The sequence below is a fragment of the Phyllobates terribilis genome, unplaced genomic scaffold (genome assembly GCF_046119375.1).
Source record: "Phyllobates terribilis strain yellow unplaced genomic scaffold, ASM4611937v1 Scaffold_4__5_contigs__length_816908805, whole genome shotgun sequence".
In the NCBI taxonomy this organism is placed as follows: domain Eukaryota; kingdom Metazoa; phylum Chordata; class Amphibia; order Anura; family Dendrobatidae; genus Phyllobates; species Phyllobates terribilis.
The window spans coordinates 548579079-548603375 of NW_027362764.1; the positions used below are offsets into that span (position 1 = coordinate 548579079).

The following is a 24297-nucleotide window of genomic DNA, read 5'->3' on the forward strand; positions in this document are numbered from 1 at the left end:
GTGCCAGAATGAGCAGGAAGTTTAACAAAGTCCCATTAAGTAAACTCAGATGCCACTGACACATGAAAGTAATTGAGCCTATGCTTCTGACAGAGCTTAGCCCTAGCTTGTCTCTTTGCCTTACCTTTGTTTTGCCGGCGCTGAACAATATGAAGTATTAAATGCTCACCTACACCATCTCAAGTTTTTGGACTTCTAATGATCAAATACTGTTACATGGATGATCTATTGCTGCTCTTAACAGTATGTGTTAAGTTGTTTTTTGTAATGTTATAAAATTAATATTTTGTTAATTCTCTCTACAGCTGAAAACCGACTCTGATGGACATGATGGCTCAATTAAATATGTTTTATTTGGAGATGGAGCTGGAACAATATTTGTTATGAATGAATATTCAGGAAAGATTTCTGTGCTGAAAAAACTTGACAGAGAAGAAAAGCCATTTTATACTCTCAGAGCCCAGGCTATAAATAGATTCACTGGCGTTCCTGTTGAAGCAGAATCAGAATTTGTCATCAAAGTCTTGGATATCAATGACAATGAGCCAAAGTTTATCAATGAACCTTATATTGCAGAAGTTTCAGAGATGTCCCCTAAAGGTACTGCATGTGATTAATAAGTATAGCACTGTATGGAGTGGAATATAGAAATAAATGGCAAAAAGTGTAAATTAAGATCTAACAATCAAAGGAGAATATAATTAATTTAGAATATGCTATAACAGAATATAAATATATCAGATTCTTTGGGAGAGATTTATTAGGTTATTTGCATCAGTTTTTTTAGCAGAGAAAATTTCTCGCCTTTCATACATTATGTTAGGTGGGAAAAAGGAGACTTTTTAAATTTTCTTCTCTTTTCTTGCCAATATTGTAAATACTGGACAATATCTAGTAGATGGGTAGGTCCAACCATGGCCTCATAAAATTACACTCAGTTACACTCAAAAGATAACATGGGTTAAGCAGATCTTTTTGTATGTTTTTGTCTACATGGGATGGCAAACTAACATTTAAAGAAAAAGGGGCGGCTTCATCAAGACTTGCGTAGCACACAATTGCTTAATGTATTCAGCTCCGCTTCTGAGTGGCATATACGCCGTACTAGAAATGCTAGTCCAGTTGAATACTAGAGTAGCATTTTTATCATAAAAATCACCACCACATTTCATAAATCATACGGGTAGATGTGACTACTCGTCCATCTTGGCTGCGCCCAAGCTCTGTGCATTTTGACGGAGGTGAACCAAAGTGATGCGAAAATGACTAATGTCGCAGAAAAAAAAGTGTGACTTTTCTCAGTTTTTGCTCCACTTTGTACTATAAAAGCTTTGAATAATCAGCTCTAAAGGCTATAACAATATTTGATTTAATCCACTATCAGCCAGGTATGTACAAATCCAGACAAAATACTAGTTTAGAAGTGGGCCAGGCCAATTTCCAGCTGAGAGCATTGGTGATACAGGTGCATCTCATAAAATTAGAATATCATCAAAAATGTAATTTATTTCAGCTCTTCATGTCAAAAAGTGAAACTCATATATTATATAGAGTCATTACAAACAGAGTGATCTATTTTAAGTGTTTATTTCTGTTAATCTTGATGATCATGGCTTACAGCCAATGAAAACACGAAAGTCATTATCTCAGTAAATTAAAATAATCAACGCCTTCTAAAGATACCCTGGATCCATGGCGCTGATAAAAGCTGTGGGAGAGGTGAGTGCAGCATTGGCTTTCTGCTTCTGTCCTTGCCACCAATACAGGACAATTTCTAGGGGCAGATATAGAAATTGTGGATGACTGCAGTGCTGCCTCATAGTTTCTATCACCGCTCTCAAATGAATCATATTCAGGGGGCAGTGATAGAAGCTGTGTTAGTGAAACCAGCGACTCTCCCTCATGAAGATTTGTTTGAGGGTGGTGGAGGGCAGTGCTTTTGTCCCTCACTGCTTCTATCTCTGCCCACTGATTACATCATGTTACACAGTTAGAAGCTGGGGCAGCAGGGACAGGAGCAGAGTCTTAGTACTGTGCTCACCGCTCCCAAAGCTTCAAGCACCATGGTCCAGAACTTTTTAAAGGGTGACGATGCAAGAAACTGTAGTAAGTAACTACAGCTCAGCCCCCTGATGACGTCCTGTTCCAGGAAGGGTGATTGAAGTTGCAGGGAAGTGAGTGAAGTCTCAGTCTCCTGTGATATCACATTTGAGACTCCTCTCAAACAAAACATCACAGGAAGTAAAGTTAAAAAACAAATTTAGTGATTAGCAGAATAGGGAGAAGTGTAGTTTATTGTGTAATAAAGCAAATTACAAAACTTATTAGAGTGTATAAGTGGATATTTTGAAAGAACATTTTAGGTGGCAGACCACCCCTTTAACTAAATGTTTTCTTCAATTGTATTTATCCAAAGAAACAAGTAAAACAGTTCAATAATACATTCTTTCCCACTGGATTCGTTTACATGCACCCGTACTGAACAAAATGAGGTGGTAACGGAAGTTTGATGATTTTCTGTGTATGCTTATAAATATTCTTGATTATTTCACTTGTACAGTAAAGGCTTCCTTTCATTTTGCTTGAAGATACCTGTGTGTTTCTTGTGAAATAAAATCTAGCAATACTATTCTTTCAAGAAAGGTCAGGAAGGGCTTATTGTATTTTAAGCCATGGGATTTTGATTCTAAACCAAAAAAATCTTCAAATATTAGATTTTGTACTTTAGGTTCAAGATGAGTTTGCGGAAAAGAGTCACATAAAAATCCAACCATCATAGGGCAGTCACGTAAGCAATTTCTTTTGTGTGTGTCTGTGTTCCTGCATTTATTAGGCACAATCCTAGAAAGCAGAATATTACAGAGCCTTTACATTTCTATTTTGCTTTGTGTCAGAGATGTCATCAGTCATATATAATTGGATTGAGATTACTTACAAAGGAAAATTCCGTTTATCTACCCCTCGGCATATTAGTATTCTTGTGTGCACCAAATATGTTTAACATGATTACTTTTATGTTCTAGACATGGTTAATTGAAATAAATCACATTGTTCAAGTAACTTTTTTATTGATTGCCTAGATTGTCTAGGCAGTTATACAATATGACTTCTTCATAATAATAGCTATGATCAATAGGAAAAAGATAATTTCAACATCAAAGTTTGAATTAATGTTAACAATTACATGTACATTTCAAAAGTACGCACAGATGTAGTTAAGCTGAGTATGTGAATTAAAGCAACCGATCATCATCACAATAAATTTTCAGTGCAATTCTGTTCACTGCAGGGATACATTGGGAATAATGTGAATTCTTTGAATTATAACATCACACAATAGAAATTCTACCAAAGTAAACCTAATTCATCTGCATAGAATTATCTCTTCTCCAAGCTTCCATTACAAGTCACGTAGGTACCTGTTATATTTTGGCAAATTCAGAGAAATCACTGTAAATCTTGTAAGGCATTATCTTGTTAGTTATTCAACACTACATCTTCTAAAATATTTTACATCAGTATAGTATTAAAGAAAATGTCCACTTTGGAGGTATTCATTTGGCAATGCATACTGTACAATTTACTAATATATTTGCATTCATAAAGGTAAGCAGATATTGGTGTGGTCCTGTGTTCTGGCTGCTCCTCTTCCTGCTTGTGCTCTATAATGGATAAAAACAAGGTGGTTAGTTATTGCTGATGTGTGAATATGACTAACTGACTGGACAGTTGCAATAAATAAGTTATTTATTATTATGTACAGTATTTATCATGCTTTGCTTATATAGCACCATCATGTTCCACGGCACTTTACAGACATTATTATCACTGTTCCCATTGGAGCTCACAATTTAAATTCCCTATCAGTATGTCCTTGGAGTGTGAGAAGAAATCGGAGTACATGGGGGAAACCAATGCAAATACGGCGAGAACAAACAAACTCCTTGCAGATGTTGTCCTTGGTAGAATTTGAACCCAGTACTGCAGTGTTGCAAAGCAACTGTGATAACCACTGAGCCACCATGCTGCTCACTTGATTGCATAAATAGGGAATGGGAATTGAGTTAGATGACCAAAATGAGCCAGTTAACAATGATTCCCACAAATAATTGTTTATTTGTTGATAAACAAATTGCTTACTTGTGTTGAGAACAAGCTGGAAGTGGAGCTGCTGGAACAGCTCCTAATATCTGAATATATGGTAATATCTATTAGTAGTTTGCAATTATTTATATTAGGAATATATCCACATATAATTTTTCAAAGTATAAAAATCTATTAAATGGCCACTGTTATTTGAGTAAATGTATGCTTATTATACTACCATTGTGAGAAAACAGTAAAATATGCTATACTTTTGTCATTAAAAAAATTGTGTTTGGATAAAAAATTGCTCTAAAGTAATGGCTTTTAAGTGTATCCTTTCCCTGCAACTCACTGTCCACTGCCTGTTGTCAAGACTGATCCATCTGTAGTTACAGACAAGCAAAATGGAAGTGAAGGTCCTCACAAAGATTCAAGGTTCAGCACCGTACCTCACATTATCTCAATAGAATAAAATGGTCCAAATCTGAAGTGGTGGTGCTCAGAATTCACAAATAGCCAGAATAGATAACTGTATAGTATGCAAATGAAGTCCAGAAAATATATATGATGCTTACCAGATAATTTTCACATTACTTTTATGCCATATTACAATTTTGAAAATATGGAATAAAATCAATAAGAAAAATTATCTGGTGAGTTCCGTATATATTTTCTGGATTTGATTTATGTTAAAAGACGTAGGGGCATGTCTTTAGAAGATGCATACAGAAAGGAAGGAAGAATTTGTGGATATCTCCCCCGCTGCTGTAAGTACCTAATAGTTTATTCGAACATGCTTTTTTTTATTCTTTCAACGTGTTTGAAAATATCAAAAGCTGCTTCTTTAGGAAACACGTGAAGAAGTGTTGAGTGTCGAGCAATGCCGAGTATTGCGTGGTGCTCGAGTGCTCAGGTCCCCGTATGAAGCTCATTTGAATCATCTGAGCCTCGAGCCACATTGAAGCAGGGTATTGGCACTCCTCTGTCAGTCAAATGCTTTTTGAGCTGTAGAACTCCAGGGGGAGAGAGAAAAAAAGAGAGAGACCGTATGTACTCCAGAAAAAAATGTTTGAGTTTCACATTTACTTCCTTTATGCTCACTTCTCAAGTTGAGCACTCAGAGCATATGACGTGCTAGATTTGAGTACCGAGCTTTCGAACATTTCAGGGCTCATTCACCACTAGTGGTGGATAATGTGTTTTAAGCTGCAAGCATGTTGATGACTAAGACCTTTATAAGAAAAAATATAACCTTGAGATTTTACTTATCTGAATTGATCTAATATTTCTGTACTACTATTGAGTCATCTGCTCAGTATTCTTAAATGTCTCATGCTTTAAGCATGCTTTCAGGTTAAATATGTTATTGCTTTCTATTATTGCCATTTAACTAATTCCTAATGGAACATAGAGAGTTAATATACTGCAGAGCATGCCCTACATCACACAAGTGTACAAAAAAAGAATATGCTGATGTTTAGAGGGTCTTGTCTCAGGAAATAGGAAATATTTCATCTCTCTTACCCCAGGGAAGGATTTACAATGTTATTCCATCCTCATGGATTTATTTTCTTAATACTCTTTCTATGAAGGATTATATCAAAGCATTCATTTCAGTGTATAGTATTTGGAAACAGATAGAAGTTTTCAGGTTATTTTGCCTACATTGTTATAGTTTATCCTTTGCTGGAGAGCCAATGAATACATTTAGATTTATTATATACGTGTATAAAGGTATAAGTAAAATTATTCAGCACTGGTTAATGCTTAAGATCTTCCTTTTTAACACAACAAACTGACTTTTCTGGAAAAATTGTCCAGCTAAAAACTAATATTATGTGCTGCAAATATAAAGTTAGAAATTTTTATAAAGAGGTTTAATGATCATGGATTGAGAGAACATATTTTAATCATCCAAATTTTCAAGGGCGCTTTTTATTCCGTCTGCTTTCCTGCAAGAAGCTGTTATTTGTATGATTTGGTAAAGAAATGTATTCTAAAAATGCAATAAAAATTAGACATTCCTATATCTTAAAAATCAAGCCGAAGAGCCAAGGTTATCATTTACATACAGTATATCACAAAACTGATTACACCTCTCACATTTTTGGAAATATTTTATTAAATCTTTTCATGAGACAACATTGAAGATATTATATTTTGATACAATGTAAAGTAGTCAGTGTACATGTCTAAACCGCTGATAACAAAAGTGAATAGACCTCTAAGTAAAATTGGCGAAATGGTGCGAAATTAGCCATTTTTCCTGGTGTCATGTGACTCACTAGTGTTACAAAGTCTCAGGAATAAATGGGGAGCAGGTCAGTTAAATTTGGTGTTTTCGCTCTCAAAGACTGTTATACTGGTCACTGGAAATTCAACATGGCACCTCATAGCAAAGTACCCTCTGAGGAGCTGAAAAAAAAATAATTGTTTTTCTACATAAATATGGCCTCGATTATAAGAAGATTGCCAACACCCTGATACTGAGCTGTAGCACGTTGGCCAAGATCATACAGCAGTTTAACAAGATAGGTTCTACTTACAACAGGCCTCACCATGGGTGACCAAATAAGTTGAGTGAACGTGCTAAGCATCATATCCAGAGGTTGTCTTGTAAAAATAGACATAGGAGTGCTGCCGGCATTGCTGCAGAGGTTAAAGGGGTGGGGGTCAGCCTGTCAGTGCTCAAACCATAGGCTTGACATTGCATCTAATTGGTCTGCATGGCTGCCATCCCAGAAGTCATCTAAAGATGTTGCGCAAGAAAGCACGCAAACAGTTTGCTGAAGACAGTCAGACTAAGGACATGGATTACTGGAAACATGTCCTGTGGTTTGATGAAACCAAGATAAACTTATTTGCCTCAGATGGTGTCAAGCATGTGTGGCGGCAACCAGGTGAGGAGCACAAAGGCGTGTGCCTTGCCTACTGTCAAGCATGGTGGTGGGAGTGTCATGGTTTGGAGCTGCATGGGAGCTGCCAGCTGTGGGGATCTACATTTCATTGAGAGAACTATGAATGTCAACTTGTACTGTGACATACTGAAGCAGAGCATGATCCCATTGCTTCAGAACTAGTCTGAAGGGCAGGGTTTCAAATGATATTGAGCTCAAACACACCTATAAAACAACTACTGCCTTGCTAAAAAAAACTGAGGGTAAAGGTTCTGGACAAACAAAGCATGTCTCCCGACCTAAACCATATTGAGCATTTTTGGGGCATCCTCAATAGGAAGGTGGAGGAGCGTAAAGTAGCTAACATCCACCTGCTCTGTGATGTCATCATGGAAGAGTTGAAGAGTATTAATTACAGTGGCAACCTGTGAAGCTCTAGTGAACTCCATGCCCAAGAGAGTTAAGGCAGTGCTTGCAAATAATGATGGCCACACAATTATTGACACTTTAGGCACAATTTGCCCGTTTTCAGTTAGGAGTATACTCACTTTTGTTGCCAGCGGTTTAGACATTAATGGCTGGGTGTTGAGTTATTTGGAGGGCACACCAAATTTACACTGTTATACAAACTGTACATTGACTACTTTACATAGTAATAAAGTTTCATATCTTCAGTGTTGTTTCATGAAGAAATGTAATAAAATATTTACAAACATGTGAGGGGTGTACTCAATTTTATGACATATTGCATACAGTGCTGCTCACCATTATTGCCACCCCTTCATTTTTTTCATAGACTGTACAATATCTTCAGAAATAAATGGAAATGTACCAAAGTTAAATACTCAGGATTTTTTAATTAGTGGTCCAAAGTAATACAACAATAAAACATTGTTTTTCTTCTTCCATGTTGCAATTTCAAAGAAGAAACAGAATAAACAGCATGTGCACCAATAAAGGCACCCCTAATTAATACTTGGTTGCACACCCTTTGGCATTACTGACAGCCTCCAAACGTTTCTTGAAGCCAACTATAAACTTCTTGCACTTCTCAGCTGGAATTTTTTCCCACTCTTCCTTTGCAGTTTGTTCAAGATCTTGAATGTTTACAGGGTTCTTTTTCCCAATGGCATATTTCAGCTTACCCCAGAGATTTTCAATGCAATTGAGGTCAGGGCTCATTGCTAGCCATTTAAAAACAGTCCAATTTTTCTTTTTCAACCATTCCTGTGTATTTTTGGATGTGTGCTTTGGGTCATTGTCTTGAGGACCCATGATCTTCCACTCAAGCCAAGTTTTCTTACACTGGGTAGGATATTTCGCTATAAAATCTCTTGATAATTCACTAATTTCATGATTCCTGTGCTACATTCAAGGCCGCCAGTGAAAGACGCAGAAAAGCAACCCCACAGCATTATGGATCCTCCACCATGCTTAATTGAGGGTAAGGTGTTCTTTTCCTTATAAGCTTCATTGCGCCGTCTGTAAACAAACTGTTGCTTTGTGTAGCGTCGGCGTCTCTGCTTCCTGCCGAGCAGAGACGCCGATCCCCTCACCGCCGCGGTGCCAGTCTGGCGTCTTCCAGCTCCCCTGCTGCTGCCCAGGGTGCGCGCATCGCGTGCAGCTTCGATCGTAAGGGGCCGCGCGCGCCATCCTAAAGAATCCCCGGCCAATGGCCGGAGGACCACTCCTATTTAAAGCACTTCCTCCAAAATGGAGGTGCCTGTGCAAGGTTGTTGTTTGTGTGCTAACACTCTCCTCAGCCCTCAGGTTCCAGTGCTCTCCAGCCTCTTTATCAGCCATGCCCGCCTGCCTATCAGCCATGCCCACCTGCCTGGCTGTCAGCTGTGCTCGCCTGCCTATCAGCTGTGCCCACCAGCCTGTCTACCTGCTGTTCCCGCCTGCTTGCCTACCTGCATCACCTGTCAGTTTACCTGCCGTGCCCACCGGTTTGCCTACCTGGATCACTTGTCAGGCTACCTGCCATGCCCGCCTCTTTGCCTACTGGCTATGCTCATCCGCTGTACCTGTCAGCTTCAGCCATTTGACCTGTGGGGGTCGCCTGCTCTCACACAAAGTCAGTCCCAGAGTGCCACTTGGTTCACCTTCCTGGTCCCTCCTTGGTTCACAGAGTCGACTAAGCCGCCATGTGGCCAGGGTCAGTCCGGGTAGGCACTTAGTTACGCCCCTCTGGTCCCTACTTCCATCACAGCACAGAGGTTCCACCACCTGGATCCATAACAGTTTGCACAGGCCATGGAACAAAGTGGCTCCCAGGCTCCTTCGCTCTCAGACCTGTATCAATAGGTCTCTCGCCAGAGTTTCCAACAGGATACTATCCTGTCTTATCTGCGGAAAGTCAACTCCCATCTCGACGCGCTGTCCATCCCGACTGTGTCTGCCTCTAACCGAGCGGCACCCACTTAGGCGGCACCTCAACCCAGTGGCGCTGTGGCGCCTCCACATTTTGGTAGTGACACGGTCCTATGTCGGGGCTTCATAAATCAGTGCACGCTGCACTTTTAACTCCTGGCACACCAGTTCATCTCCGACCGGGCCAAGGTGGCATTCATCATGTCTTACCTCACTGGAGAGGCGTTGGCATGGCTTAACCCTCTGTGGGAGAGAGGGCATCCTCTGGTGTCTGATCTCCAGGCTTTCCTCGCGGCTTTCCGGAAGGTGTTCGATGAGCCTGGACGAAAATCTTCTCCAACTCCACCATGGGTGTATCTCTGTGGGCCAGTAAGCCATGCGTTCCGAACCCTCGCATCTGAACTTGCCTGGAAAAATGAGGCCCTGGTGTCCACCTTTTGGGAGGGCCTTTCAGGACCGATCAAGGATGAGCTAGCCAGTCGTGACATTCCTCCCTTCCTGGACGACCTGGTGTCATTATCTACCCAGATTAACATCCATTTTCTGGAACGTGCAAAGGAGACGACCCGTGATAGGAAACCTCGCTCCAATCCTCCAAAGTCCAGTCTCGCAATCAGCACTCCCCCGGGTTTCTTCTCCAGAGCCTATGCAAATTGACCAAGTTAAGATGGTCAAGTCTCGCCAGGAGACCCGCCATGACGAGGGGAGTTGCTTCTACTTTGGAAATATTGAGCATCAGATCCGCTCCTGCCCGTTGAGACCGGGAAACTCCAGTGTCTGGGACAGCTCGGAGAAGTCGTCCTAGGCAAGAGTTCTTCCTCTCTGCCCTTGACTCTGCCCGTTTCTGTTACCAGTGGTGAGACCCACTTCTTCGAGACTGCCCATCTGGATTCCAGAGTCGCTGGGAAACTCATTCAACTGGCCGTTGTGGAGCGTTTTCAGATTCCTACCATACGTCTGGCAGATACTTTAGTGGTTTCCTCTGTGGATGGAAAGCTTCTCCCTAAAACCATCTTGTTGGCCCCTGAGCCGGTAACTCTTCAGTTGGGAATGCTGCACTCGGAGAAGATCTCCTTTTACGTACTGTCCGGTCTCTCTCATCCTCTCTTGCTTGGTCTACCTTGGTTACAGAGACATGAGCCCGTCCTGAATTGGAGCTCGGGGGAGGTGCTCCGTTGGGATCAGGAATGCAATAAGACCTGTCTGATTCCAGTTCGTCCAGCTCGACCTCCGACTACTCCGGCTAACCTACCTGCCAGGGTGCTCCCTACTGGTCCTATGCGAATGTCTTTGATAAAAAGGAGGCAGAGCCACTACCACCTCATAGGCTGTTTGATTGCCCCATTGACCTAATACCTTGTGCTTCACCTCCTCGCAGACTAATCTACCCCTTGTCGATGGCCGAGACCCGTTCCATGTCTGAATACATTGAAGATAATCTTGCTAGGGGTTTTATCCAGAAATCCACCTCTCAGGCTGGAGCAGGATTCTTCTTCGCCAAAAAGAAAGATGGCTCTCTTCATCCTTATATAAATAGGGGCCTAAACCATCAAAAATAATTACCCCCTGCCTCTCAACTTCAAGCTGTTTGACCGCCTAAAAGGCGCAAAGATCTTCACTAAGCTCGATCTTCGTGGGGCATACAATCTGGTCCAGATTTGCCAAGGAGACAAGTGGAAGACAGCATTCAACACTCGGGATAGTCACTATGAATACTGCGTGATGCCCTTCAGTCTCTGTAATGCTCCAGCCGTCTTCCAGGAGTTAGTAAACGACATCTTCCAAGATCTCCTGTATTCCTGCGTGGTGGTATACCTGGACGATATCTTGGTTTTCTCCCTGATCTGCCCTTTCACCGGAGGGATGTTCGTCAGGTCCTGCTGAGGCTCCAAAAGAATCGCCTGTATGCTAAGTACGAGAAATGCCTCTTTGAGCAGACTTCCCTACCATTTCAGGGGTATATCATCTCTGAGACCGGACGGCGGATGGATCCCGAGAAGGTGTCTGCCCTCTTAAAGTGGCACTGAACTGAGGGGTTGAAGGCTATTCAGCGGTTTCTGGGATTCGCTAACCATTACCGCCTCTTCATTCCTCATTTCTCCTCCCGGACAGCTCCCATCTCTGCTCTCATCAGTAAGGGAGCAAATCCCAGGGAGTGGACTTCTGAGGCGGAGAATGCCTTTGTCTCTCTTAAACAAGCCTTCTTTTCCGCTCCAGTACTACACCGTCCGGATTGCAATAAACAGTTCTTCCTGGAGGTTGATGCCTCTTCCTCCGGAGCCAGAGCAGTGCTCACCCAGAAATCCGGGCGAATGGTGACCTGCGGTTTCTTCTCCAAACTCTTCTCTCCATCTGAGTGCAATTACTCCATAGGAGATTGAGAACTGCTGGCAATCAAATTAGCCCTGGAGGAGTGGCGTTACTTGATTGAGGGGGCCCTGCACTCGGTGGTCATCTACACTGACCATAAAACCTCGCTTATTTGCAGACCGCCCAAAGACTAAACCTGAGTCAGGCCAGATGGTCTTTATTCTTTGCTCGATTCTGCTTCACTCTTCATTACCGCCCAGCAGACAAGAACATTAAAGTCGACGCTCTTTCCCGCTCATTTCTGTCTACCGACCAGGAGGTGGAGGCTCTACATATCTTTAACCCTTCCAGAATAATGACTGGAGGGGTCTCATCTACCTCCCGGTAAGACCTTTGTAGCGGCTCAGGATCAGAAGAGGGTCCCACTCTGGGGTCATTCATCCAAACTGGCTGGCCATTCCAGCCAGAGGAAGACGCTTCTGCTCATTGCCCGGCATTATTGGTAGCCCACCCTGAGCAAAGATGTTGTGGATTTTGTCTCAGCTTGTTCCTCTTGTGCCCGTAACAAGATACCTAGGCACCTTCCAGCCGGTCATCTTCTTCCTCTTCCTGTGCCTTCTGCTCCATTGCAACATATTGCAATGGATTTCATCACGGATCTTCCTGTATCGGCCAGTTGTATTGTCATTTGGGTGGTCGCCGACCGCTTCTCCAAGATGGCTCACTTCATTTCTTTGCCTGGGCTTCCGTCTGCACCTGTGTTGGCTAAGGACTTCATCCGTCACATCTTCCGTCTCCTTGGCTTACCCCTCCACATTGTCTCGGACCGAGGAGTTCAGTTCACTTCTCACTTCTGGAGAGCCACGTGCAAGCTGCTGGATGTCTCTTTGGATTTTTCTTCAGCCTATCATCCTCAGTCCAATGGTCAAGTGGAACGTATAAATCAGAGTCTTACTAGTTTTCTTCGGCACTTTGTCAACGCTCACCATAGTGATTGGGTAGAGCTCCTGCCCTGGGCCGAGTTTTCCTATAACAACCATGTGAGTGAGTCTTCTGCTAAGTCTCCGTTTTTTGTGGCTTACGGTCGACACCCCCTGATTCCGTTTCCCATCTTCTCTTCAGTGGACAATCCTGCCGCAGAGTCTCTCGTCAGTGAATTTTCTGCGATTTGGGAAGACAATAGATCTGCTCTCCTTCAGTCCTCCGAGTGGATAAAGAAGCATGCTGATAAGAGATGTCTGGATCTGCATCAATTCTGTCTGGGAGACAAGGTCTGGCTTTCCTCCAAATATGTTCTTCTCAAGATACCATCATATAAGTTGAGTCCGCGGTTCATCGGTCCGTTCGAGATTCTGAACCAAATAAATTCAGTGGCTTACAAGTTGAAACTCCCGGCCTCCTTATGGATTCCCAACTCCTTTCACATGTCTCTCCTCAAGCCGGTTGTCCTTAATTCTTTCTCTGACTATCCAGGTACCACTCCAGCTACAGTTTCCGCTGAGGACGTATTTGAGGTAGAAAACATTTTGGCCATCAAGAGGGTAAGAGCAAAGACTTTCTGTCTTGTGGATTGGAAGGGGTTTGGCCCGGAGGAGATGTCTTGGAAACCCAGGGAGAACATTCATGCCCCTCGTCTTCTAGAAAAATTTCTTGCGGACTAAAGAAGAGGGGGCGTAAAGGGGGGGTACTGTAGCATTGGCATCTCTGCCTCTTGCCGGGTAGAGACGCCGTTCCCCTCACCGCCGAGGTCCCGGTCCGGCATCCTCCAGCTCCGCCGTTGGTGCTCAGGGTGCTCAAGCTGCGTGCATCGCGCAGCTTCCTGGCACTGCACTTAGGGTGCGAGCGTGCTCCCTCCCTCTTAAAGGGGCCGCGTGCGCCTTCCTAAAGAGTCCCCAGCCAATGGCTGGAGGACTACTCCTATTTAAAGCACCTCCTCCAAAATGGAGGTGCCTGTACAAGGTTGTTGTTTGTGTTCTATCAGTCTCCTCAGCCCTCAGGTTCCAGTGCCAGCCAGCCTGTCTATCAGCAATGCCCACCTGCCTGTCTATCAGCCGTGCCCACCAGCCTGTCTATCAGCCGTGCCAGCCTGCCTGTCTATCAGCCGTGCCCACCAGCCTGTCTACCTGCCATGCCCGCCGGGTTGCCTACCTGGATCATCTGTCAGGCTACCTGCCGTGCCCGCCTGCTTGCCTACCCGGATCACCTTTCAGGCAACCTGCCGTGCCCGCCTGCTTGTCTACCCGCATCACGTATCTGTCTACCGGCCATGCTCATCCGCTGTATCTGTCAGCTTCAGCCATCTGACCCATGAGTGTCACCTGCTCTCACACAAGGTCATTCCCAGTGTGGCACCTGGTTCACCTTCCCGGTCCCTCCTTGGTTCACGGAGTAGACTAAACTGCCGTGTGGCCAGGGTCGGTCCGGGTAGGCACTTAGTTACACCCCTCTGGTCCCTCCTTTCATCACAGCACAGAGGTTCCACCACCCGGTTCCATAACAATTTGTTTTGCCAAAAATCTCTATTTTTGTTTCATCTGTCCACAGAAGATTTTGCCAGAAGGATTTTGGTTGGTCAAGGTACTCTTTGATGAAGATCAGTCGTTCCATTTATGTCTTTTCTTCAGCAATGGTTTGTTCTTTGGCCTTCACCTGTAAAGCTCTGCTTTCTTTAGTGTGCAGTGTATGGTACTAGTTGAAACCATGAACCCAGACTATTCCAGGTTGGCCTTCAAGTCTTTGGATGTTTGACATGCTGTTTTTTCCACCATTTGCACCAACTTTCAAAGACCTCTCTTGTCAGTTTTTCTTTTCCCCACATCAAGGGAGGTTTTTGACGGTTGCATGAATGGAAAACGTCTTAATAACATTGTGCACTGTTGAAACTGGAATACCAATGCCATTGAAAATGGCCTTATACCCTTTGGAAGTCTTGTATTTGCTAATAATAGCATTTCTGATGTTCTCAGACAGCTCCTTTGTCTTCACCATTGTGACAAAGGTACAGGGCCTACCATGTGGCTTTTAACCCCTTAATAACATCTGACGTACTAATACGCGTCTGTGCCCTGGGACTTAAGAGCCAGACCCGTATTAGTACGTCATCGCGATCGCGCCCGCACACAGGCTGTGCGGGCGCGATCGCCGCCGGGTGTCAGCTGATTGTCACAGCTGACACCCGGTACTATGTGCAGGGAGCGGTCACGCACCGCTCCCAGCACATTAACCCCCGCGATGCTGCGGTCGAAGTCGATCGCGGCATTGCGGGGGCAAGGGGAGGTGATCGGCGATACTCACCTCCTCTTCCGGCTTCCAGCGCAGTCTGCAAAGGCTTCCCGGGTGTTGCCATGACGACCCGATGTCGTCATGACAACATCCGGGTCACCAGAGAGCAGGAAGATTGCTTGGACATGCGCAGTGCATCTCCAAGCAATCTTCACACTGTGCATTTCTGACAGCTTGCATGGCATAGGGATGGTGCTCCATTCCTGTGCCATGCAGGCGATCAGAAAAAAAAAGTGAAAGTCCCAGAGTGGGACAAAGTAATAAAGTGTATAAACTGTGTGAAAGTGGAAAAAAAAAAAAAAAAAAATGTGCAAAAATATTATAAAAAAATAAAAAAAATAATACACCAAAAATAAAAATATAATGTACCCATCAATAAATATTATTATAAAAAAAATAAAAAAAAAACAATAAAAGTACACATATTTGGTATCGCCGCGTCCGGAACAACCTGACCTATAAAACTGTCCCACTAGTTAACGCCTTCAGTGAACACGGTAAAAAAAAAAAAAAAAAAAATCCAAGCAAAAAACAATGCTTTATCACCATACCGCCAAACAAAAAGTGGAATAACACGCGATCAAAAAGACGCATATAAATAAAAATGATACCGCTGAAAACGTTATCTTGTCCCGCAAAAAACAAGCCGCCATATAGCTCCATCAGCCGAAAAATAAAAAAGTTATAGCTCTCTAAATAAAGCGATACTAAAAAATATTTTTTTCTATAAAATAGCTTTTATTGTGTATAAGCGCCAAAACATAGAAAAATGATACAAATGTGGTACCGCTGTAAACGTACTGACCCGAAGAGTAAAGCTGACTCATCAATTTTACCACACGCGGAACAGAATAAAAAAAAAAAAAAAATTCCTGAATTGTTGGTTTTTGTTTATTCTGCCTCCCAAAAATCGGAATAGAAAGCGATCAAAAAATGTCACGTGCCTGAAAATGGCACCAATAACAACGTCAAGTCATCCCGCAAAAAACGAGCCGTCACATGACTGTCTGCCAAAATCTGGAAAAATTATAGCTCTCAAAATATGGCGATGCAAAAACTAGATTTTACAAAAAATGCGTCTTTTAGTGTGTGACAGCTGTCAGTCATAAAAACCCCATATGATTCTGGCATTGCTGTAATCACACCGACCCGAAGAATAAAGTCGTCTAATCACTTATACCGCACAAGGAACGGCGTCAAAAATAAACTCTTGAGTTAGGATTGGGCTAGGGTTAGGGCTGGGTTTGGGGCTAGGGCTGTGCTGGGGCTAGGGTTGTGCTGGGGCTAGGGTTGTGCTGGGGCTAGGGTTGTGCTGGGGCTAGGGTTGTGCTGGGGCTAGGGCTGGGGTTGGGATTTTTTTCAAAAGTAAGAAAAAAAGATGACGATATGGCGACTAGTGTTGAGAGCAAGTGCTCGCTACTTGAGTTTGCATCGGGTGCTCTGGTATGCATTTAGTATCGTGGGTATTTGAGTGACATGCTCGAGTCTCTGCCCCATATGCTTCGCGGCCAAAAAACTTTATGGGGATTGCCTGCCATGCACGAGCGATCCCCGCATGTTTTTTTTTGGGTGTCTAATAACCGTGAAACATGCGGAGCAGGGACTCGAGCATGTCACTCGAGCACACGCTGTACATGGTGCATACCTGAGTACCCGATGCAAACTCAAGTAGCGAGCACTTGCGCTCAAGAATAATGAAAACTTATTCAATATTATGACCTAATGTAAACAAATAATGTGCCGTACCTCTGGGTTCAAAATGTTCACTATACACCTTAATAAAATCTTTGAGGGGTATAGTTTCCAACATGGGGACACTTGTGGGGGAGCTCCACTGTTTAGGCACATCACGGGCTCTCCAAACGCGACATGGTGTCCGCTAACAAATTGAATGGAAAATCGGCTCAAATTGTTAGCGGACGCCATGTTGCGTTTGGAGAGCCCCTGTGTGTCCAAACATTGGAGCTCCCCCACAAGTGACCCCATTTTGGAAACTAGACCCCCCAAGGCACCTATCTAGATGCATAGTGAGCACTTAGAACCCCCAGGTGCTTCACAAATTGATTCGTAAAAATGAAAAAGTGAAAATAAAACACTTTTTCATTTTTATGAATCAATTTGTGAAGCACCTGGGGTTCCAAGTGCTCACTATGAATCTAGATAGGTGCCTTGGGGGGTCTAGTTTCCAAAATGGGGTCACTTGTGGGGGAGCTCCAATGTTTGGGCACACAGGGACTCTCTAAATGCAACATGGTATCCGCTAACAAATTGAATGGAAAATCGGCTCAAATTGTTAGCGGACACCACATTGCGTTTGGAGAGCCCCTCTGTGCCCAAACTTTGGAGCTCCCCCACAAGTGACCCCATTTTGGAAACTAGACCCCCCAAGGCACCTTTCTAGATGCATAGTGAGCACTTGGAACCCCCAGGTGCTTCACAAATTGATTCGTAAAAATGAAAAAGTGAAAAAAAAAACACTTTTTCATTTTTATGAATCAATTTGTGAAGCACCTGGGGTTCCAAGTGCTCACTATGAATCTAGATAGGTGCCTTGGGGGGTCTAGTTTCCAAAATGGGGTCACTTGTGGGGGAGCTCCAATGTTTGGGCACACAGGGACTCTCTAAATGCAACATGGTATCCGCTAACAAATTGAATGGAAAATCGGCTCAAATTGTTAGCGGACACCACATTGCGTTTGGAGAGCCCCTCTGTGCCCAAACTTTGGAGCTCCCCCACAAGTGACCCCATTTTGGAAACTAGACCCCCCAAGGCACCTTTCTAGATGCATAGTGAGCACTTGGAACCCCCAGGTGCTTCACAAATTGATTCGTAAAAATGAAAAAGTGAAAAAAAAAACACTTTTTCATTTTTATGAATCAATTTGTGAAGAACCTGGCGTTCCAAGTGCTCACTATGAATCTAGATAGGTGCCTTGGGGGGTCTAGTTTCCAAAATGGGGTCACTTGTGGGGGAGCTCCAATGTTTGGGCACACAGGGACTCTCCAAATGCAACATGATATCCGCTAACAAATTGTCGGCTTAAATTGTTAGCGGATATCATGTTGCATTTGGAGAGTCCCTGTGTGCCCAAACATTGGAGCTCCTCCACAAGTGACCCCATTTTGGAAACTAGACCCCCCAAGGCACCTATCTAGATGCATAGTGAGCACTTGGAACCCCTAGGTGCTTCACAAATTAATTCGTAAAAATGAAAAAGTGTTTTTTTTTTTCACTTTTTCATTATTACGAATCAATTTGTGAAGCACCTGGGGGTTCCAAGTGCTCACTATGCATCTAGAAAGGTGCCTTGGGGGTCTAGTTTCCAAAATGGGGTTACTTGTGGGGGAGCTCCAAAGTTTGGGCACAGAGAAGCTCTCCAAACGCAATGTGGTGTCCGCTAACAATTTGAGCCGATTTTCCATTCAATTTGTTAGCGGATACCATGTTGCATTTAGAGAGTCCCTGTGTGCCCAAACATTGGAGCTCTCCCACAAGTGACCCCATTTTGGAAACTAGACCCCCCAAGGCACCTATCTAGATGCATAGTGAGCAGTTGGAACCCCCAGGTGCTTCACAAATTGATTCATAAAAATGAAAAAGTGTTGTTTTTTTCACTTTTTCATTGTTACGAATCAATTTGTGAAGCACCTGGGGGTTCCAAGTGCTCACTATGCATCTAGATAGGTGCCTTGGGGGGTCTAGTTTCCAAAATGGGGTCACTTGTGGGGGAGCTCCAATGTTTGGGCACACAGCAGCTCTCCAAACGCAACATGGTGTCGCTAACAATTTGAGCCAATTTTGCGTTAAATTTGTTAGCGGACACCATGTTGCATTTAGAGAGCCGCTGTGTGCCCAAATATTGGAACTCCCCCACAAGTGACCCCATTTTGGAAACTAGACCACCCAAGGCACCTATCTAGATGCATAGTGAGCACTTGGAACCCTCAGGTGCTTCACAAATTGATTCATACAAATGAAAAAGTGTTTTTTTTTTCACTTTTTCATTGTTACGAATCAATTTGTGAAGCACCTGGGGGTTCCAAGTGCTCACTATGCATCTAGATAGGTGCCTTGGGGGGTCTAGTTTCCAAAATGGGGTCACTTGTGGGGGAGCTCCAATGTTTGGGCACACAGGGACTCTCTAAATGCAACATGGTGTCCTCTAACAAATTTAACGGAAAATCGGCTCAAATTGTTAGCGACACCATGTTGCGTTTGGAGAGCCGCTGTGTGCCCAAACATTGGAGCTCCCCCACAAGTGACCCCATTTTGGAAACTAGACCCCCCAAGGCACCTATCTAGATGCATTGTGAGCACTTGGAACACTCAGGTGCTTCACAAATTGATTCATAAAAATGAAAAAGTGTTTTTTTTTTCACTTTTTCATTGTTACGAATCAATTTGTGAAGCACCTGGGGGTTCCAAGTGCTCACTATGCATCTAGAAAGGTGCCTTGGGGGGTCTAGTTTCCAAAATGGGGTCACTTGTGGGGGAGCTCCAAAGTTTGGGCACACATGGGCTCTCCAAACACAACATGGCGTCCGCTAATTATTCAAGCAAATTTTACAATCAAAAAGTCAAATAGCGCTCCTTCCCTTCCGAGCCCTGCCGTGCGCCCAAACAGTATTTTTTCCCCAAATATTGGGTATCTGCGTGCCCAGGGGAAATTGCACAACAAATTTTGGGGTCCATTTTTTCTTGTTACCCCTGTGAAAATAAAAAAAATTGGGTCTAAATTAACATTTTTGTGAAAAAAGTTAAATGTTCATTTTTTTCTTCCACATTCAAAAAATTCCTGTGAAGCACCTGAAGGGTTAATAAAGTTCTTGAATGTGGTTTTGAGCACCTTGAGGGGTGCAGTTTTTAGAATGGTGTCACTTTTGGGTATTTTCTGTCATAAAGACCTCTCAAAGTGACTTCAAATGTGATGTGGTCCCTAAAAAAATGGTTTTGTAAATTTTGTTGGAAAAATGAGAAATCGCTGGTCAACTTTTAACCCTTATAGCTCCCTAACAAAAAAAAATTTTGGTTCCAAAATTGTGCTGATGTAAAGTAGACATGTGGGAAATGTTATTTATTAACTCTTTTGTGTGACATATCGCTCTGATTTCAGGGCTTAAAAATTCAAATTTTGAAAATTGCAAAATTTTCAAAATTTTCGCCAAATTTCCGTTTTTTTCACAAATAAACGCAAGTGATATCGAAGAAATTTTTCCACAATCATGAAGTACAATATGTCACGAAAAAAAAATCTCAGAATCAGGGGGATCCGTTGAAGCGTTCGAGAGTAATTACCTCATAAAATGACAGTGGTCAGAATTGTAAAAATTTGCCCGGTCATTAACGTGCAAACCACCCGCGGGGCTTAAGGGGTTAAAAACACTGAAGTCATCATTTATTGGGTAATTCATGTCACATGGCACCGACAATTAATCACAGGTGAATCTCTTTTCTGATTTACCACAGGCGAGTCAAAATGTGTTTCCATACTAAATCAATGTAAAGGGTGCCAATACCATTGTCTCAGCAAGCTTTAGGTTTTTCTATTTTTAGCTCCCATTGTTTTTTGTTTTAAATTATTTTTTATCATTTGCTCTTTTGCATTTAACAAGAGTGCTCTATACAAAAAACTAATTCACTTGATTCATTTTTTTCAGGAAATATTCCACATTATGTACTTAAACTTCATGTTTCTGCTCCGTTGTAACTCACTAAGATATTACAATACATCAACTTACACTTCTATAAAAAACAAAACACAACATGGTTAGATGAGAAAAATATTAGCTCCCCTTTGCATGTATTATTTTTAACTATTTATTTGTATTTACCTTTTAATTTAATTTTAGATATAAAAAGTAACAGCAATTTGGCATGGCATAGATTCCATCATTCTACAGAAATATAGCCAATGCGCAGAGAATAGCTTTTCACAGTTACTACAAATTAGATGGAGGTACTTCCATGCTCTGAACTGTCCCTTTAGCCTTCTCCCAAAGATGTTGCATAGGATTAACAATTGGGGACAGTGAAGGCGAGGAATACAAGTAAAATTCCTTGCTATGTTCCTGGAACAAATCAATGACTATTCTGCATATTTTTCCTGGATGTCATCATTTTCCATACTCTGCCAAAATAGTTAAAAAAGAAGACCTAACAAGCTTGGAAGATTTTTGGCAGTTAATATGGGACTTGGTTAATCTCGCAAAAGTTACCATGCTTCATTTGTCACTCAGATCACTCGTTTTTACCTTTGTAATATGAATTTATGCTCAAACTGATCAAAGGAAAGCTTGTTTACTTGAATTTTTGCTGTGCTAAGGAATTATGGGTCTAATTTCCATATAGAGAAGCTCCAATCGTCCACGTTTCCTAATAAAGTGGTCAATCAGTATATTCATTGAATTATTTATCTGGTACTGATCTTAAATTGCAGCTTTTATAATAGTTCAGATATATTCTTACAGCTACATTGCTACTGGAAACAGTAGAAAAATATATGTCATCTGTCTCTCGCCTGTTTTACCACGTGGCCTCCATCACCTTCTCTTCAGCCTTTTCTTCTATTCCCACATGATTTTCTCTTCCAGAATTTTCACGCTGCACTGAGAAGGCTTCTGTGAGGACACACGATCTAATCTTAATTTTGCCAGATGTACAGTATATGATCAGTTTTCCATTGCTATATGAGCCTGATTGTTGACTCTTGAATTGATGTTTGTAAATTGCTGAATGGCTGATGTTTACCTCTTATATCAGCTCCTGCAGTTTATTTTACTGCTATTCTTGGGAAACAGTGGCACAGGGTCATTGAACAATTAATGTTTGCTAATATGTTGATTACCCATTGTATCAATCTATGTACCTTGATTACTTGCAAATAGTGAAGGACAAACTATGCAAATTAATTAAATACTAAAGCAATGAGAGTTGACCTTATCCCACCTTACTCCTTACCTGTGGATGATGGCCTGAACCACAGATTTGGGTATAAAAATGGATCTATATCCTTCTACAAGAGAGACCCTAAGGAACAGAAGCCAGGACACCATGGCTCCATCAAGAGTGACACAGACTTGACATTCTACAGAATGCCAGCCTAAGTGACCCCGGCACTAGCTGGAAGAATACAGACCTGCTCCATTGACCATTACTGAACCCATGGAGATGTTTGGGAAGCCAGATTGGGACCCTCTGATTACCTAGCCAAAGGAGACATTTGGGGAAGCAAGGTTGGGACCCTCCGGTCCCCTGGTCCTATAGAGATGTTCGGAGAAGCCAGGTTGGGACCCTCTGGTCACCTGGCCCCATAAAGACAATTGTAGAAGCCAGATTGAGACCCTCCAGTCACCTGGTCATGTACCTCAGTGGTCTGTCAGCTTCCTAAGCTTGTCATTACCTACTCTCTGTGGGTGCCTGGCAAAACGGGGTGCCACTGGTGGGGGTAGTCAGCCCTGGAAGCCCCAAAGTCGCAGCTGTTCTAATCACAGCGAGCCAGGGTGACACTCTGTAATTTGCACCATCTTGTGTATTTGCTGGGACCGTACTATGTGTTATTGTCTGTTGGAGGTTAAATAAAGTATTGCCGTACTGTTTTACCCTCACCCTGTGTTACCTGAGTAGTATTCTGCCCAAGGGAAAGGAGAGCGGGTGTTCAGTGGGACGATCTCCGGTTCAAGCAGTCTTTCTGAAGACAGCCAGGCCAGTGGATGAGAGTGTCTCTACAACCTCTGGTGTTAAGACACATATCTTGGTGTCAAGACACATATCTTGGTGTCAAAACACCACAACATACGTTGTCATAGCTCTAGTCAGCACCTCGAGCAATGTGTCTCATGATGTTGTAATGTCAGTGTCTTACTCAGCACAGAGTGAAGATGACAGAAGAGGACATCATGCACAGTTCTTAACAAAAGTGGCCAAAGGGAGCTTTCTCTTGGACCACATGAAATGCTGCAGTAGCAGAAAATATGGACAACGAGTTGAGTATTTTTTGTTTCAGCCCATACTGGCACTCTACAAATCAGTAACCTGGCAGATGGCCAATCACCATTTTGCTGAATTTGCACAAACTGAATCACAAAAGAAAATCATATTCTGGAAAAACCCAAGAACAGTCAAGATGAATTCAATTTGCCTCAAACCAATTTGCTCTTCCCTATTGACTAAGAACCCCCAACGACATAGGTGAACTCCAATAGTGCAGTTGGAAGTAATTTTCTCTTATCAGATGTACATTACTTGGTATAAAGACTTCTCTTCCTGGAATGCAAATCACTAGAGGAAGCGCTTTGCATTTACATTAAATCAGCAAGGAGTGCTTGGAGATTTCAGCTCCATTCCCTGCAGAATTGTGAATGCAACCATGAGCTATTATTCAACCTATAAAGTTAGACATTTTCATGAACATTAATTCTATATGTAAACTGTTAAACGATGCCTACAAATGGTCAAATATGCTTAATCTTTTTTTTATTAAAATACTCTGAAAAGTTAAGTTAATAAAATTGAGTTATTTATTTCTAAGTGCTAAATGCATAGTTACTATAGGATTTATGGAGTGTAAATGACTTCAGGCTAGTCAGTAGAGCTAAATTTATTTGTCATTTAGTACAACTTCAAATGTAAATACAATCAGTTATTTTAAGAGAATCTGTCATGATGGCAGACCATTTTTAGGAAATTTAATTTCCAGACTAAAACTTTATTAGGTTAGGTCATCACTACTTATCTGAGCATTCTGCCATTGCATTGTCTGGTCATGAAGATCAAAATAACATGAAGGAGAAAATTCATAAAATTCTTAAAAAAAAACTATAAAATGTGCAAAACTGTGATGGAAAAATTTGAAAATGTTTCCAGCTTTATATGATTACTGCCACATTAAAAAGGGAGTAGGCTTAACAGAAGGGGACATAACCAATATAAGTCTGAGATATTCACTATTGTTTATGCCAGAAGGTGACATATGTTACTGTAGAAATCTACTTTATTTTATAACTAATATTTTTCATGACAACCCTGGAAGATATTCCAAATTCAGTAAGGAGCCATGTGCTTTCTAATGAAATCGGTGCATCTTACTCCAGTGGGCTTTCCTTTAAGGCGCCCATAGGAAACAACACTCTTGAATTGAGGCCATAGTGCTTTATTGCTTCCAAGTAGTTTCATCCTGTAAAAGGTATGTTGTTTACAGTTAAAAAAAAAGCTAACCATGAAATCTCAGGCAAACAAAATGGCATGTACACATTGGATTTCTTATACCCCGATAAGTTAACACTCAGATGTTGCATTTTGGTCTATTAAGCTGAGATAAGAACAAATCACCATATCACTCTGAAGATATAA

At 42.3% G+C, this 24297-nt stretch overlaps 1 protein-coding gene across 2 annotated transcripts in view; it reads left to right on the top strand.

Annotated features, from left to right (window-relative positions):
• The window catches only part of LOC141265646 (cadherin-19-like), a 348511-nt gene that overhangs the window by 67714 nt on the left and 256500 nt on the right, over positions 1-24297 (top strand). For both annotated transcript variants that reach the window (XM_073678970.1, XM_073678969.1), the window contains exon 3: positions 306-600. In XM_073678970.1, coding sequence (XP_073535071.1) covers positions 306-600 — 295 coding nt within the window. The remainder of the gene's footprint in view (positions 1-305; positions 601-24297) is intronic.